Here is an 18,638-nt window from a genome sequence, read left to right on the forward strand (position 1 = left end):
TCCGGACCAATGCAATTTTAAATATTATTATAGAATATAGAATAGATGCTTATACATTACCTTATTATAGCCAATTCGCACATTTATATATATATACATATATTATCTTTCAAATGCCCGAGTTCAATTTGGATTCAGTATCACCAGGCGTGCATAAGAACAGATTACTGTAATCTAGTGTACTTTTTTATTTCCCCCACAGTGAGGTGAGGTCACTTCACCTGGTTATATACTAGAGAGGTGAGGTCACTTCACCTGGTTATATACTAGAGAGGTGAGGTCACTACACCTGGTTATATACTAGAGAGGTGAGGTCACTACACCTGGTTATATACTAGAGAGGTGAGGTCACTACACCTGGTTATATACTAGAGAGGTGTGGTCACTACACCTGGTTATATACTAGAGAGGTAAGGTCACTACACCTGGTTATATACTAGAGAGGTGAGGTCACTTCACCTGGTTATATACTAGAGAGGTGAGGTCACTACACCTGGTTATATACTAGAGAGGTGAGGTCACTACACCTGGTTATATACTAGAGAGGTGAGGTCACTCACTACACCTGGTTATATACTAGAGAGGTGTGGTCACTACACCTGGTTATATACTAGAGAGGTGAGATCACTACACCTGCTTATATACTAGAGAGGTGAGGTCACTACACCTGGTTATATACTAGAGAGGTAAGGTCACTTCACCTGGTTATATACTTGAGAGGTGAGGTCACTTCACCTGGTTATATACTAGAGAGGTGAGGTCACTTCACCTGGTTATATACTAGAGAGGTGAGGTCACTACACCTGGTTATATACTAGAGAGGTGAGGTCACTACACCTGGTTATATACTAGAGAGGTGAGGTCACTTCACCTGGTTATATACTAGAGAGGTGAGGTCACTACACCTGGTTATATACTAGAGAGGTGAGGTCACTCACTACACCTGGTTATATACTAGAGCGGTGAGGTCACTACACCTGGTTATATACTAGAAAGATGAGGTCACTACACCTGGTTATATACTAGAGAGGTGAGGTCACTACACCTGGTTATATACTAGAGAGGTGAGGTCACTACACCTGGTTATATACTAGAGAGGTGAGGTCACTTCACCTGGTTATATACTAGAGAGGTGAGGTCACTACACCTGCTTATATATTAGAGAGGTGAGGTCACTCACTACACCTGGTTATATACTAGAGCGGTGAGGTCACTACACCTGGTTATATACTAGAAAGGTGAGGTCACTACACCTGGTTATATACTAGAGAGGTGAGGTCACTACACCTGGTTATATACTAGAGAGGTGAGGTCACTACACATGGTTATATACTAGAGAGGTGAGGTCACTACACCTGGTTATATACTAGAGAGGTGAGGTCACTACACCTGGTTATATACTAGAGAGGTGAGGTCACTACACCTGGTTATATACTAGAGGGGTGAGGTCACTACACCTGGTTATATACTAGAGAGGTGAGGTCACTACACCTGGTTATATACTAGAGAGGTGAGGTCACTTCACCTGGTTATATACTAGAGAGGTGAGGTCGCTTCAACTGGTTATATACTAGAGAGGTGAGGTCACTTTACCTGGTTATATACTAGAGAGGTGAGGTCACTTCACCTGGTTATATACTAGAGAGGTGAGGTCACTACACCTGGTTATATACTAGAGAGGTGAGATCACTACACCTGGTTATGTACTAGAGAGGTGAGATCACTACACCTGGTTATATACTAGAGAGGTGAGGTCACTACACCTGGTTATATACTAGAGAGGTGGGCGTGGTCACTTCACCTGGTTATATACTAGAGAGGTGAGGTCACTACACCTGGTTATATACTAGAGAGGTGAGGTCACTACACCTGGTTATATACTAGAGGGGTGAGGTCACTTCACCTGGTTATATACTAGAGAGGTGAGGTCACTTCACCTGGTTATATACTAGAGAGGTGAGGTCACTTCACCTGGTTATATACTAGAGAGGTGAGGTCACTTCACCTGGTTATATACTAGAGAGGTGAGGTCACTTCACCTGGTTATATACTAGAGAGGTGAGGTCACTTCAACTGGTTATATACTAGAGAGGTGAGGTCACTTTACCTGGTTATATACTAGAGAGGTGAGGTCACTTCACCTGGTTATATACTAGAGAGGTGAGGTCACTTCACCTGGTTATATACTAGAGAGGTGAGGTCACTACACCTGGTTATATACTAGAGAGGTGAGATCACTACACCTGGTTATATACTAGAGAGGTGGGCATGGTCACTTCACCTGGTTATATACTAGAGAGGTGTGGTCACTACACCTGCACAGTAGATTTTCCAGAGTACATTTGACTCAAATTGAGTACATTTGACTCAAATTGAGTACATTTGACTCAAACTGAGTACATTTTACTCAAATTGAGTTTGAGTAAAATGTACATTTACATTTAGTCATTTAGCTGACGCTTTTATCCAAAGCGACTTACAAGTTCTGTACGACAAGCCATCAGGAAGAGCACAACTCTATCAGCTGAGTAACAATGTTCATCAAAGTGTTGAGTGCTACAGTGTAGGTTAGTTTATTAGGACAAGTGCATGACAGTATGGTTAGTTAGGGTTAGATTTTTTTTTAATTTTTTTTTTTTTTTTTTTATTCAGATAATGGTTGAAGAAGTGAGTCTTTAGTCGACGGCGAAAGATTGGACGTGTTTCGGCTGTCCTAACTGGGGTGGGTAGTTCATTCCACCATTGTGGGGCAAGGACTGAGAATAGGCGACTTCTCTTTGATGACCCTCCCGGAGCTTGGATAGGAGTAGGTCTGAGGCGGCCAGAAGATGCAGAGCGTAGGGGTCTTGAGGGTGTGTAGTTAGAGACCATTGACCGGAGGTAGGCGGGAGCAGTTCCCTTTGCCGCACGGTATGCTAGGTCAAGGGCCTTGAAGCGGATTCGTGCAGCAATGGGGAGCCTACCATTGTACTCAGTTTGAGTAAAATTTACCTTGCGACATTTACTGTGTGGTTATATACTAGAGAGGTGGGCGTGACCACTTCACCTGGTTATATACTAGAAAGGTGGGCGTGGCTAGGTGAATGGTAGGTGCATGAAAAGTTCTTTCAACGAACGCCCACAGGCGCGAGCATAGTCCAATAGGCGAAGCAAGACGCTTTGCCAGTAATGACATAACTAGGATTATAACCATTGATATACAGGTGATAAACATCAGTGTTTCTACACTCCTCATCGACCGACACCCGCCTGCTCCAGATAAAACCCACAGCTCGTACTGAAGGAGTAGGACTAGCTTTAGACAAACACAGGAAGGACTAGTGTAGAGGCGCCAAAGCTATATATTTAGGTTATGGTATATTATATATGAATGTTCATTCATCATGTTATTTTTATATCCTTACATTGAAACGGCATTAGGAATGTTGATTGGATTTAGATAAAGTCATTGAACCGTCTTATTTGTCATAATAGAACATTCTAGAACATTTGTGATGTCACAGTAGGATGTCATAATAGACATTCTAGAACATTGGTGAAGTTTCATAGCCGAATGTTCTAGAACATTGGTGATGTCATCATATGATGTCATGACTGAACATTCTAGAATGTTTGTGTATCTATATATATTCAGCAATTCCAGCTGCCAGGTCAGTGTGCATCTTGAAACAGTGCTGAGCAGTACCGAACCGATAGACTAAACAGCATAGATTTTCGGCTTTCCAGTTTGGAGGAATCTTCATGTGTCGAGTCGGCGGTGATTTGGAGACTGGGAAAAACAGTTTTCTTACCTTGTAGTATTAACGTGAATATTTAGGAAAAAAGCTTTGGGACCGCTTCTGTAAAGAAAGACTTCGCTGTGGAAGAGAAATAAACCATTTTGATATCTTTGTTTTACACTGGAGCGGCTGTGGACATTATTTGTCTTTATCAACGCACATACTACTCACGAGTAAGCAACTTTAACCAGTAGAATGGAACGTCGGCCCTCATAACTAGTGATCAAACAGTGACTTCAACCAGCTGCTGACTGAATCTAAGTAAGTTTATAACAAAAGTTAAAGTAAACTTCAGGGAGCTTTCCAGAGGAGGGAGTGTTACTGAGAGACAAAATGGCTTCGTCTCATTGTGAAGAGGATCTGTCTTGTCCTGTGTGCCGTGACATCTACACAGATCCTGTCCTCTTATTGTGTAGCCACAGCTTCTGTAAAGCCTGTCTGCAACAATACTGGAGAGACAGAGAAGACAAGAACTGTCCACTTTGTAGGGAAGTCTCTTCAATTTTAAATCCTCCTCGTAACTTGGCTTTGAAGAACCTGTGTGAGGCCTTCAGGGAGAGAAGCCAGGGAGCTCCAGCAGGTTCTGAGGTGCTCTGCAGTCTGCACAGAGAAGAACTCAAGCTCTTCTGTCTGGATGACCACCAGCCCATCTGTGTGGTATGTCAGTCGTCCAGAAAACACAAGAGCCACAACTGCTGCCCCATAGAGGAAGCTTCGGAGGATCACAAGGTATGGCAAAATCATTATTATATTAATTTATTCAATCTTTAATTATACTCAATAAATACACAGAGTAAACATTGTTGTCACGTTGTTAATGAATACAGAAACATTAGACAATCAGAACAATTAGATGGGATTAGATTCAGACACTGATGTTGGAGTTGATTTATATTTGTCCACAACGTAGGAGGTGTGGGAGTCAATGTCAGTGTGAGAGTCAATGTCAGTGTGGGAGTCAATGTCAGCGTGGGAGTCAATGTCAGTGTGGGAGTCAGTGTCAGTGTGGGAGTCCAGGGTGGCCTGGGTGGCAAACGTACTCCAATCCGTGTGTTGAAACCGGTGCTGCAGCACAGAGTCCTCAGACTTGCATCTTTCAAGTGAAATACATCATGAATGAATGAATGAATTCCATTGCAGAAGCAGCTCCAGGCTCCACTGAAGACCTTACGTGACAAGCTACAGGCCTTTAAGGAAATCAAACAAACATGCGTCCGCACAGCAGAACACGTAAAGGTACTAATATTCTGTATTAATGATAAATTATTTACTGTAAGGTTGCAGCTGCACTCAACCTGCACACAGTAAAAATAAGTGCCCTATTGTACATTTGTAGTCCATTGTGGGAGAGACATGATTTTTAACCCCCCTACTGTATATTTAAGTTAGTTAGATAGTAAATTATAACACTACCTTATGCATACTGCACCTTATGTCACACTGTGAATACTGTATAGTTAGTTAGATAGTAAATTATATTGACTTATTTCCTTAAACTTATTTGTTTACACTGCTTCTGTTGTTTTTACTACCTGTACCCCCCCCCCGTAATTATGGGGGGGGGGACACAGGGGACATGTTTGCATGTGCATGTGCATGTTTTCAGAAGGCAGTTATTGTCCCCTGTACTTTTTTACCGTCCAAAACAATGTTACACGATAATAAACGGAGACGCGATGCGGCACTTGGACCACACGGAAAACGGCTGCTTGTTCCATCTCTGAGCTCAGGTCTCTGACGACCTGAGCCATTGTCATGCAAAGACAAGGTGAGCACCCGGCGAGGGACGAGTCGCATCTTTGTGTGCACGCGCTAAGTACCGAGCACAGCCGTCTTTGCATAACAACAACAGCCATGTCGTCAGGTGTGCTCAAATACATAGCACCCCTCCCCTGAAAGTTTGGTGTGAAACTGAACGATGGTCTGTGTCTGTGATTGCCATGAAATGCAACAGCATTGCTTGGTCTCTGTGAAATATCTGTCTATGACCTTGTTGTATTTAAAAGCCTCTAGGCTGTTGTTTTATACATTGTAGATAATAAATAGCACGATCTCTCTCTCTCACGTTCCGAGACTCGTGCGGCGTTATGACTTGTCATAAGTGAATTGTATATAGAAACATCTCACCAAAATGGACTTGCACAACTGTTTTTTTTTTTTTGTGTCCCCTCCACCATTGAAAACTAAATTATGCCCTTGCCCCCATCCCCCATGCTGCTATGATGCCTGAATTTCCCCAAGGGGATCAATAAAGGAATATCTTATCTTATAATCTCCAGGTCCAGGCCCTGCACACAGAGAAGCAGATTGAGAAGGAGTTTAAGAAGCTTCTCCAGTTTCTCCATGAGGAAAAGGAGGCCAGGGTAGCTGCACTGAAGGAGGAAGAGGAGCAGAAGAGCCAGACGATGATGGAGAAGATTGAGGGGCTGGACAGAGAGATGTCAACCCCTTCAGACACAATCAGAGCAATAGAGCAGGAGCTGAACGCTGAACACATCTCCTTCCTGCAGGTCAGGACTGGTCTCTCTTCAGTTCATAGGGAATGATGCTGAGGATGTTTAGTACACTGTAAAAACTGGGATTGGGGTTCATTCATATTTATTAAATAAGTATTAGTAACCTATACATAATAAAAAAGACTATGTGCCGTTTGAAATAGAATTGAGCTGAACTCAATTAATTTGAACCATTTATGAATTGCATTTTACACAGTTTTAGTTGAATACAATTTGCTGATAGTTTAAAAGTGACAAGATGACGCTCAGTTTTTACAGTCTAGTGTTTAACTTGATCTGTCTTTACCTCCATAGAACTACAAGACCACACTGAAAAGGTAAGTGATTTATCTCTCTTTTTGTCGCTCTCTTTCTCTCTCTCTTTTTCTCAATTTCTCTCTTTCTTTCTATCTTTCTCTCCTTTCTCTCTCTCTCCTTTCTCTCTGACTCTTTCCATGACTGCCCCCATGTTAACCCTTTCACCACTGCACTACCAAAACGGTTAACCCTTTCACTGTGACAATACACAGAAGGTTAACCCTTTCACTGCCACACGACAGCCGGTTAACCCTTTCACTGCCACACGACAGAAGGTTAACCCGGCGACCGTCGGTTGTGTGATAGTAAAGGGTTAACCTTCTGTCGTGTGGCAGTGAAAGGGTTAACAGGCGTCGCTGTTCACCACGGGTGCATGACTCACGGGCAGGAAGCGAAGTTATTTTTCCGCTCCGGTTGGATTCAGAGGCGTGCGCCACACGCATTTTCACAGAAATACACTCAATATCTGCATTATTACCACACATATAGATGTTGTTCAACCAGCTAATGTGTCTGTATCTCTCCCAATACAAATAAACCATATTACTATACTTTATCAGGAGTACATCACACTGATCATCATTCTAAAATTCATTCTAACATTCTAATTAATGAGATAATAACGGGTTATACATGCAAAATGGACACTGGAACTGGAAATCTTTTATTTGTATTTTTTTTATCTTCAAACGGGGACTGACTTCAACTTCAACTTACTTTATTTTCCTTTCGGAACTTCATTTGTGCAGTGGTTGAAAGACAAACATACAGTCACAATACATAGACACTCACCACCATATATTTCTTTTTTAAACTACAGTACTATATAAAAAAACACCAACTACATTAAAACTACAGTACTTAAAGCATGATATATTAAAATCCATTAAAATAAAGTTATTATTATGTGGAGCAGTTCTATATGTATATAAATAATAAATAATAGTAGGTATTTACAGCTGTTCCAATGTAAATCTGTGCGCTTCTGCTCTGAAGTGGACGGCCACGCGAGCTGGTCTCGTACGAAACCCACGCGTGCCTCTCTCTCTCGCTTTGCTGTCTGTCTCTCTCTCCCTCTCTCTCTCTTTCTCTCTGTCTGTATCTCTCACTCTCTCTCTCTTTTGCTCTCTCTCTGTCTGTCTGTCTGTCTGTCTGTCTCTCTCCCTCTCTCTCTCCCTCTCTCTCTCTCTCTTTCTCTCTGTCTGTATCTCTCTCTCTCACTCTCTCTCTCTCTCTCTCTCTCTCTCTCTCTCTCTCTCTCTCTCTCTCTCTCTCTCTCTCTCTCTCTCTCTCTCTCTCTCTCTCTCTCTCTCTCTCTCTCTCTCTCTCTCCTTTTACATCTGCATCTCAGATTAAAGGTGCTGTTGTAATTGGATGATCTGGATGATGTGACTGAGGTTGAGAGGGTAGTGGAATGTACAATAGTATGTATGTATGTATTTATTGTGTATTGTGTATTTATTGATTGAGTGGAAATGATTGTATTGGAAACATGATGGAGAAGAGATGGAATGCAGTTATTTTTATGGAAATCAATATCTCTCTCTTCTCTGCGGCTCTGAAGCTAAGCCCACAGCAGGACTGACTCTTGAATGTTCTTCCAGAGCTCAGTGCAACCTGCCTCGTCCACAGCTGGTCTCAGGAGCGCTGATAGACGAGGCCAAACACCTGGGCAACCTGGCCTTCAGAGTCTGGGAGAAGATGAAGGAGAGGGTCAAGTTCACTCCTGTCACTCTGGACCCAAACACTGCAGCACCCTGGTTCTCTATATCTGATGATCTGACCAGTGTGAGAGACACAGACACAGAAGAGCAGCTCCCTGACAACCCAGAGAGGAACATGGTGTATAGCATTGTTCTGGGTTCTGAGAGCTTCAGCTCAGGGAAACACAGCTGGGAGGTGGAGGTGGGAGACCATCCTCACTGGACTATAGGTGTAGCTAAAGAGTCATTTGACAACAAGAGAGAGGGGCTAGTGGCATCACCACAACATGGTATCTGGGCTCTACATTATAGGAGTGGTAAGTACACTAATGGTCTGAGTCAGATCCTCACAGTGAAAAGGAGCCCCCAGAGGATCAGAGTACAGCTGGACTATAACAGGAGGAAGCTGACCTTCTACGACCGTGAAGACATGACTCACATCTGCACTCATGAACACACCTTCACTGAGAAACTTTACCCATACTTCGCTATAGGACCGGCTGGTGATGCCAAACACCCTGATATAAACATCTGCCCATCAGAGGTGTCTCTGTGATATAGTCATGACAGTGAGGTGTGTGTGTGTGTGTGTGTGTGTGTGTGTGTGTGTGTGTGTGTGTGTGTGTGTGTGTGTGTGTGTGTGTGTGTGTGTGTGTGTGTGTGTGTGTGTGTGTGTGTGTGTGTGTGTGTGTGTGTGTGTGTGTGTGTGTGTGTGTGTGTGTGTGTGTGTGTGTGTGTGTGTGTGTGTGTGTGTGTGTCTGTGTGTTCGGGACCGATCCCACTTCACTTCCCTTCCTCTGGCTCTACCGCCTGGCAGGTATTACCTTAAAGAGATTAAGTAAGGTATTACTTACCTTAAAGAGATATTTCACTTTAGTTTCACTAGTTTCCTCGGTCTTACCTCCACACCTCCAGGAGCGGTGCTGTTGACAGAAGACAACTTGAGGTTCTACTAAAGTGAAATGTCCCTTTAAGCAGTAACTATCTCATTACGAACAAGGATGTATCTTATTTGTTTTAGGACAAATCTTGTGATTTTACGGAAAGAGTTCATAAATGTGCCCTTTTTCCCCCCACGGCTGAGCGATATCGACGCCATCGAGGTCAGAGGTCAGAGTTGAGACGCACCGCTTGACCCCCACGTGTTGGGGGGGGGGGTACTGTGGTTAGATACATGTAGTGGAAACACTGGTGTCTGAGAGCGTGTGTGTGTGTAACGGGATGTGTATGAAATATGAATATGAAGCTACAAGGAATCCATGGGAAATGCAGTTGTACATTATTACATTTACATTTTTGTGTACATTTTTGTGCAGTTGTACATTATTACTACAGTATTGAACTGAAATACCCTCCAGTTAGAACCCCCCCCCCCCCTTGTCTCTATTTTTATTTTATCATTTTCTTTGTAGTATATGAGAACTCTTGTGTTTCTCAGTAGGTGTAGTTTCTGCAGAGCGTCAGGCGTGTCTCTGATGCAGTGCAGAGGTTCACTGGTGACACCAAACTGGAGCTTGTTCAGTCTTTTGGCGCCACCTTGTGGCCATATTGATGTGTGTTTTTGTTTTGTTTGAGCTTCAGTATAAACGAGTCAAGTCAAGTCAAGTCAAGAGTTTTATTTGTCACGGCATAAGTATACAATGAAATGCGCGGGGTCTTGCCCGCAACGATGTGCATAATACAATAGTAATATATAATAAGAATCCAATAGAACGACATTGTGCAATAAAACAGGTAAACAAAGTAGGGCATATATCGGTATATGTACATGAGTTATTTACACCCAGATAGCAAAATATGAGTGAATCAACGTTGAAATAGGGTTAGGCAGAAATATTGAATCTATGTTGAAGCCTGACATCGAAATTATACAAAACGTTGTCTATGACTTACATATTGAATCAACGTTAGGTTTTCAACCATAACTGATACTATATCAATGTTGATTCAACCATCATCTAAATGGTAATCTACATGCACATTTTAGTTGATTTTATATTGAATCAATGTTAGGCATCAATGTTTATTCAACCATAATCTAAATGGTAATCTACTTGTACAGACTAAAGACAGTGCCTAATTGCCTCTACGAATGGAATGTAACACATTTCATTCACAAGTTAGGTGTGAATGTATCTGAGAATGTATTTAACACACCTGAGTCCTGACGACCGGCGCTAGTGATATGCAAAGTAGCCCAGGTGGGTAATTATAGCGAGTTGGCGAGTGCAGCGCATTCCTGTATGCACGCGCGTGCCGTGCACATCCGTGCATGTGCGTGCACGCGCTTCTGCTCAAATCATTGGGTGCACCATTGGAGTGCCACCCCCCACTCCTACCCAACCCCACCCCCCACCCAACCACCTCCAATGTACAGTCCCCCCCCACCCCCACCCCCCCCCCACCTACCCAATCCAATGTGACAAGTTCGATTCCCTTAAGTTTTTTTTTTTTTTTAACGTGCATTGCACTATAGCGTATTGTATATTGTATATTGTATGGTACAGTAACGGTCTCTGGAGCGCAACAGTAAGAAGCATTTGCACTGCAACGCATACACCTTACTGTAAATTGTACCATACAATATACAATATCGCTGCTGTCGGGACAAAACCTCATAACTCCAAAAACCCAACTTTTCAGCAGATGAAAAAAACTAACACAGATTTGAGGGTGAATAGAGTTAGGAGGTTTAGACAGATGATCGGTTTAATGCTTTCCCATTGTTTAAACTTTGTAAAACCCACACACACATATGGAGGATGATCTACGGAGTTGATTTATATAAAAAAAAAAATTAAATGGAGTTATGAGGTTTTGTCCCGACAGCAGCGATATACAATACGCTATAGTGCAATGCACGTTAAAAAAAAAAAAAAAAGGAATCAAACTTGTCACAAACGGACCATAGGATCCACAGCCAAGCAGCGTTACCAATTGAGCTAGTTTGTCGATGGTAAAAAAGGAGGGATTACTGCTACATAATGCTGCCGCGACGGAGCTCCGCCGCGACAATATTATTAAACAGCGGCTCTGTCATTGAAGTGGGAAAAGTGAGCCGTATTGAATATTAGTACATTGAACAGTGATTAATATTATTAGAGATGATTGATGATATTATTATGACTGATGACTGCGATGTGAAAGGCGCCGCAAACTCCTTCCTAATGCTGCGGGTGGCGTTGAAGGCGGAAAGCGGCGGTGAGGTGAACCACAGCAGCCTCGTTGCCGCGTCGCGTCCTGGGGCTGCCGCGGGGCGTGGCCGCGGCGGGTCACGTGCCTGTCGCGGCCAATCAGGCCTACCCCGAAAATAGGAACGGTTGCGGAACAGCTACAGGCATCCCCCCGTCCCCCAATGTACAGATTAATTGAAAATGGGGGACCCTGATGTAAACAAGACAAAAGTCTTTCTCTGGTCTGCATCCCCTTAACAATTGTATGTATTGAGCTGTACTGTACTGTACCCATTCCGCAATCTGTTAATTAACGTTTTCAATCAATCAATCAACTTTATCCAATAAGGAGAGAGAATACTACATATTTGTACTTATTTCAAGAATACTTGCCAAGCCACATTATCTTACTGCACTGGCAGATTATTTTACTTGTTTCAAGGACACATGTGCTTAAAACTAGTTTTTATTTCTTATTTTTGTCAGACCATTTTTGCAGTGAGGAGTTCTCTCTCCTGATTGGATAAAGTGGGAATGGGAATTTATTTAAATCTTACTGATAGAATAGAATAGATAGAATAGAAATACTTTTATTATCCCGTGGGAAATTTTACACTGCAAATCGCTCAACATTTAAACATTTAAACATTTAGACAGGACAGGTCACAAATTAGAATAATAACACAAATCAAATCAAGTTGCCTAGGATAAGAGTAGAGTCAAATAGAATAAAATGAAATGAAATAAAATATACAGAAATAAATACAGTAAGAATATACTGAGCATGGGGGAAGCAGTGTAAACAATTTGGTCAATATAATTATAATTTAAATCTAACTAAATGAAATATATATTCACAGTATTCACAGTGTCACATAAGGTGCAGTATGCTTCAGGTAGTGTATTGTCCTCCTTGGGTTCCTATAAGTCCTAGATCAATGTCTGGCAGCCGTCGCTGACCCCTGCCACTATTGAGCTGCCGCTCTGTGCTCAGTGATGCAGTGAGGCACAGTGATGCATTATATAGTCTGATGGCTGTTGGAATGAAGGACTTCCTGTGCCGTTCAGTGCTGCATTTGGGTAGTGTGAGCCTAGCACTGAACATGCTCCTCCTGTCAGCCAAGTCTGTGTATAGTGGGTGGGTGGGGTTTTCCCTGATGGCCTGGAGCTTAGCAAGGCTCCTCCTCTCCGCCACCCTCGCTAGAGAGTCCAGCTCCACCCCAACCACGCTGCTGGTCTTCCTGACCAGCTTATCCAGCCTGGTTGTGTCCACTGCTCTCAGTCCGCTGCCCCAGCAGGTCACAGCGTACAAGAAGGCGCCCGCCACCACCGACTCATAGAACATCCTCAACATCCTTGTACAGACATTGAAGGATCTCAGCCTTCTGAGGAAGTAGAGTCAGCTCTGGCCCTTCTTGTATAGTGCTTCTGCATGCTTTGACCCGTTCAGTTTGTTGTCGATGTGCACACCGAGGTATTTGTACACCTCAACCATGTCCACATCAACTCCCCTGATGGAAACAGGGGTCACAGGTGCACTCCTCCTCCTCCCCAGCTCCACAACCAGTTCCTTGGTCTTCGCCACATTTAGCTGCAGGTGGTTTTTATCGCACCATGTGATAAAGTCCACTACCAGTTCCCGGTATTCCCTCTCGTCACCGTCCTTTATACATCCCACTATCGCAGAGTCATCAGAAAACTTCTGAAGGTGGCAGGACTCTGACCAATAGTGGAAGTCGTTGGTGTAGACAGTGAAGAGGAAGGGAGAGAGGACTGTCCCCTGCGGGGCCCCGGTGTTGCTGACCAGTCTGTCTGACACACAGCTCCGTAGGCGCACGTACTGTGGTCTTCCCGTCAGATAGTCAACAACCCAGGACACCAGGGGGGCCTCTACTTGCATCGCCTCCAACTTCTCACCCAGTAGCCCAGGCCTTATGGTATCAAAAGCACTGGAGAAGTCAAAGAACATGACTCTCACAGTGCTCCCCGGCTTGTCTAGGTGAGTGTAGGCTCGGTTCAGCAGGTAGATGACAGCATCCTCTACCCCCAGTCGGGGCTGGTAGGCGAACTGGAGTGGGTCTAGGTGGGGTTTGGTCACCGGGCGGAGTTGCTCCAGGACTAACCTCTCCATGGTCTTCATTATATGAGAGGTTAGAGCCACCGGCCTGTAGTCCTTGGACGTGCTGGGATGCGGGCACTTGGGGACAGGGACCACACAGGAGGTTTTCCACAGTGTCGGGACTCTCTGCAGAGCAGAGGGACTTGGAGACCCATGTTACTGACCAAAGACTCTATACCAGTGATGGCTGTTGGAATGTATACAGCTAACAAACAAAAAAATACCAGTTTACAGCTGACATGTGACCATATTGAAGTCTGAAAATGCCTGACCCCTACAGAAAAGGGTGTATTTGGGTACATGAATACTGTATTCATGCCAGATAGATTTTGCATTGTACTGAGTACTTGAAAAATGTTTCATCCCCCGGGGACAGAAACCAAGCTGCTCTTGGAAGCTAGACAATAATAACTGCATATTAGCTATTCGGGCTGTATGTCTTTCACAGCTGGTAGGGCTGTATGTCTTCTATCTGATCAGAGACACTCGGTGGTTAAAACATCATTCGGGAATAATACTAAAGTTCTTCTCTGTCTCCAGAACGTCTCTGAGGATGGGATCTTTATTTTTATTTTTATATTGAAACATGGATTTTCCAGTTAAATGATACAAATTCACGAATCAATAATTATTTGAGGGGGGGAAGGCAATATTTTATAAAAGCTCTGTGGATGTATTATTAAAGAAAAAAAGAATAGTCTACATACTGTATGTAACTGAGGGGTACAATTCCCTGACTGTATTACTAGATATGATACTTACTACCACTACCTTTGTACTTAATATTCGGCCACCCAGTACACGGCATAAATATATTATCATGAACACTCTCACGTAGATGAAACGGATCCAACACAAATGTACGAATTAGAAACAGGTCTTTATTTCTACACAGCGATGGTGTGTAGAATAAGCACTTAATCACTTAATTACATTTATGAATTGAAATAGTATGCACTTTTATGGCAAGGAGTATTCGTCGGTATATCAATAGAGAATGTCCAATCTCTGAAGGCGCAGGTGGTAAATATACGACCTGGAATAGTTAAGGAATAACAGCAATGATACTTTAATGATTATACTAGATACACTAGAGGGGGTTAATCCGGTCGCTTGTAAGCCGACAGGAGTAGGAGGGGGGGGGGGGGGTAGAATCCGGCTGCCTCGTCCGGCCAAGGGTATCCCAGGTGAACCCACTGTAGTGCCGTTCAATGCGCCGGCGATCCTTGGACCACAGATGAAAGCAGGTGGACTCTTTGTGGGCCGGCTCTCTCCGGTCCACGGGGGAGAGACGTGAAGCGACCTCGTCTTGCAGAGCGTCTCCTCACCTTGCGTCCTCTCCAGGGGGGGGGGTTCCAACACACGGCAGTGTCGGGGGTCTTTATCCATGGAATAATCAAAGTATCCAAAGCATAATCCGTGCCTGGGAAGGCGGGCTGTCGTCGGTAGAATAATCCGGTATACAGGTCCACTCGCTCGTCGGCTCTGGGGCTCCTCGGGTGCAGCTTCACATAGGGTCAACCACCCTGGGTAAGCAGCCAGTTCTCTGCCCGAAACGATGGGGTACTGACTACGGTAGTATTCTCACCGCACGAAGCACTATATATTAACAGACTATTACTAGCTTAATAGACTACGTCCAACTCGACGATATAGTGCCAAATATGACTATTCAAATATTAATATACACGATGTCTCAATACCGATGGTAGGCCGAACTTGGCCTTACTCCCACACGTGGCGTCGCGGGGAGGCTTTACGTCTGTGACTCTATTGGAGGGTAAGAAACTGGACTGAAAAGAAAGTCCTACTTTAGTAGCGCAGTATATATACGCACTATGAACAAATAGTCCCATTAGTGGTGCGGTAGCCAAATTCCTACGCGGAACTAGGACTTGTTCGTACATGTCGAGCGGTACGTTTGAACTGGGTCTGAGGGGTATGGCAGCCTGGCACCAAGGTCTCGACCAATAGTAGAATGGAGACTATTATGGGATGTTCAGTAGGCTAGAATGGATATTCAATGCATATTGTACAAGGAATATACAAGGGATATCAGGGAATATTAGAGAATATACAAATACAATTAAATATATATATATAAATAAATATATATATTCGGTTTAATCTGGCCCTTCACAACAGCCACCCCCTGAATAGGTCCCGGACCTAATCAGTTAAACAGAGACAGATTAATCGCGTTGTCTATTTACACATAAGGGTTTGCTGTAGGGGTCAGTCAACTTCACAAAGTCATAGGGTTGTAGGGTCATGGTCATCATCGATTGTGTCTGGGAGTCGAGGCAGTTCTATGAGCCTTGCCACGGGACGGGTGTAAGTGCGACCCTGGACGAGCACTTCAGCTGCTCGGACCTTGCCGTCGGCACCGGTGATCACTTTGCTTACGCGGCCGGCCGGCCACATAGCTCTGGGCAGTGATTGATCAATAATCATGACGACTGTTCCTTCTGTCAAATTGTCTCTCTCATTTACCCACTTCTGGCGGGTCTGTAGAGACGGTAGGTAGTGCAGTAGGAAACTGTTCCAAAACTTGTCGGCTAATACTTGGCTGTACCTCCACATTCGTCGGCCGTTCGCTTCTTCAGGCCGGTACATTGTCTGTGGTAATGCAGGATCTAGCCGCCCCATCAGGAGTGTGTTGGGGGCTCTGCGTAGGCGACCACCCACTCTGATGAGGGTATGATCGTCGCTCTCGGGGGCCAGGTGAATTAATCTGCTGTCGGATGGGACGGGCTTTCCTCCCTGTAGACAGGCCAATTCATCGGGGAACGAGTCTCTGGGCTCGCTGCAGTAGAAGCAATTCTGCTTCCTCGTAGTTAGCTGCTGACATATCAGCGGGGGACTTGCACTCCGGGTGGTACCGCAGGAATGTTCTTTGTTGTGCACTCTCTATGGACGTGCAATCGTCTATGTTAGGGTCGGTGGAGGCTACGGTGCTCAATCCACAGAACACAGACTTCTTAATTTCCACCTCCTCTGGACTTGCTACGGTGCGCTCCGGCTAGGGCTGCGCAGAGCTCTAGACGTGGGATAGATTGTTGCTTGCGTGGGGCTATTCTCGAGCGGGCGAGGACAAATGCTGTGTAGATCTCTCCCCCCTGGTCTTGGGCCCGCAAGTAGGCTACTGATCCGTATGCGACCTCTGAGGCGTCACTGAAGACGTGTAAGTCCATTTTACATGTCTCTGGCCTCACCGTGGGTGGGAAGTAGCTTCGGCGCATATTAACGCCTGGGAGTGAGTGGAGCTCCATCTCCCACTCTCTCCAGGTGGATGCAAGGTGTGCGGGAATGGGGTCGTCCAAGCCCTGGTCCTTGTCCCACAATGCTCGTACAATCATTTTTGCCCTGGTGGTGTACGGTAGAATACATCCTAGCGGGTCATATTGTCGGGCGAGTGTTGTGTACACACTCCGTCTGGTGGTCGGGTCCGCCGCCGGCCTTCCCTGCTCCGTAGTCAGGGGCTTGTGTCTGTAGTGAAGCGAATCTGTTTTGAATCGCCACACCAATCCCAGGGTCATCTCCTGGGCTTCTCCCGGGATTGTAGCCATCCAGGTCTCGCTGCTGGCTGCCTTGTCCTCGGAGGAGAGGCTACGCAGTACTTGCGGATCGCTGCTGGCCCACTGCCTGAGATCAAAGCCGCCTTTGATCAATGAGGCGCGGAGTTTAATCAGGAGAGCCTCGGCTTCTTCCTGGGTTGAAAGGCTTTGTAGACAGTTGTCTACGTAGAAGCTGTTCTTTACGCTGTGTCGGACCTCTTCGTCCGCTGCTGGGTCCTCTGCTACATGTTTCTGTAGTGCAAATGTCGCACAGCAGGGGCTGCACGTCGTTCCGAAGGGGAGGACTTCCCATTGGTAGATGGCTGGGTGCTCATCTCCTGGCTTCTCTCTCCATAGGAACCGTAACAGGGGCTTGTCCGCCTCTACTAATCTCACCTGCAGGAACATTCCTTTAATGTCCCCGCTGATGGCCACCTTTTCCTGGCGGAAGCGGAGTAGAACGCCGAGTAGGGAGGGGCCGAGTGTGGGACCGGGCAGTAACTCTTTATTCAGATTTTGGGATCCGATCTGGTAGCTGCAGTTAAATACTATGCGGTCTTTACCGTTGTGATGGACCTTGTGGTGGGGCACGTACCACGATTCAGTGGTCTGGTCAGCCTCTTTAATGTCCATCTTTGTGACGTGTCCCGCTGTGATGAGCTTCTCAATCTCAGCGCGGTATACACTCTCTTGGGCGGGGTTCTTGGCTAAGCGCCGCTCCGTGTTCAGCAGGTACCGTTCTGTGGCGTCTGTCTTGGTGTGGAAAGTAGGCATTCCTTCTCGCCGCAGGAGTGGCGTGGCGTATCTCAACACGCCGTTGACCGGGACTCTCTTGGTCCCTGTCTCGAGGAGGTGAATGGCGTAAATGTCATCTTTAGAGCGAATGTCTTTCTTTCCGTTCTTAAAGGGTATTTGTTCCAAGGTCCATAGCCGCTCTACGTGTTGCAGGAGTGCGGTTTCTCCCTCTGTGACTCGGGAGTGGAGACATCTAGTGGCTGTACTTCGGTTGAGAGATTTGGCGAGCGGGCCTTGGAGAGTCCATCCCAAACGGGTCTCGACTGCTGCAGGACAGCCTCGGGGTCCGGTATGAACCCGGTCTATCGGGACAATGAGGTCTGCATGGTCGGAGCCTATCAACAGGGTCGGCATAGCATTGTCTATGAGCGGGATCGGTAACTTGCGCAGATGTGCATATTTCTCCATCAGCTTGGCGACGGGGTATGTGTACCGCGACAGTCCTATTTCTTGGCTGGTGAAAGCGTCTGTAATCTGGTACCGTCGCTCAGGCTGGCCGCTTGCTGCGATAGAGAATGAGACATTCTCGCCCTTTATCGTCTTCAAATCTCGTCTTATTGTCCGAATTGTCATTTGGGTTTCGCTTCCCCGCAGCCCTAGCTGGGCCGCAGCGGAGGCGAGCAGCAGGGTCTTCTCTGACCCGTCATCGAGGATGGCGTAAGTGTCCAGGACTTTATTCTGGTAGCTTAGTGTCACACG

The 18,638-nt window shown here is 45.3% G+C and overlaps 1 protein-coding gene across 1 annotated transcript; it reads left to right on the top strand.

The window, feature by feature from the left end:
• Nucleotides 1-4,112: 4,112 nt before the first annotated feature.
• Nucleotides 4,113-8,851, top strand: LOC311227635 (zinc-binding protein A33-like; the record flags this gene model as incomplete). Its single annotated transcript, XM_084313357.1, has 4 exons — nt 4,113-4,508; nt 6,059-6,289; nt 6,590-6,612; nt 8,197-8,851. The coding sequence occupies 4 exons, from the start codon at nt 4,113-4,115 to the stop codon at nt 8,849-8,851; spliced, it is 1,305 nt and encodes a 434-aa protein (XP_084169483.1).
• Nucleotides 8,852-18,638: the final 9,787 nt, after the last annotated feature.

Source organism: Notolepis coatsorum, assembly GCF_963971535.1.
Source record: "Notolepis coatsorum genome assembly, chromosome: 4".
Taxonomy (NCBI): domain Eukaryota; kingdom Metazoa; phylum Chordata; class Actinopteri; order Aulopiformes; family Paralepididae; genus Notolepis; species Notolepis coatsorum.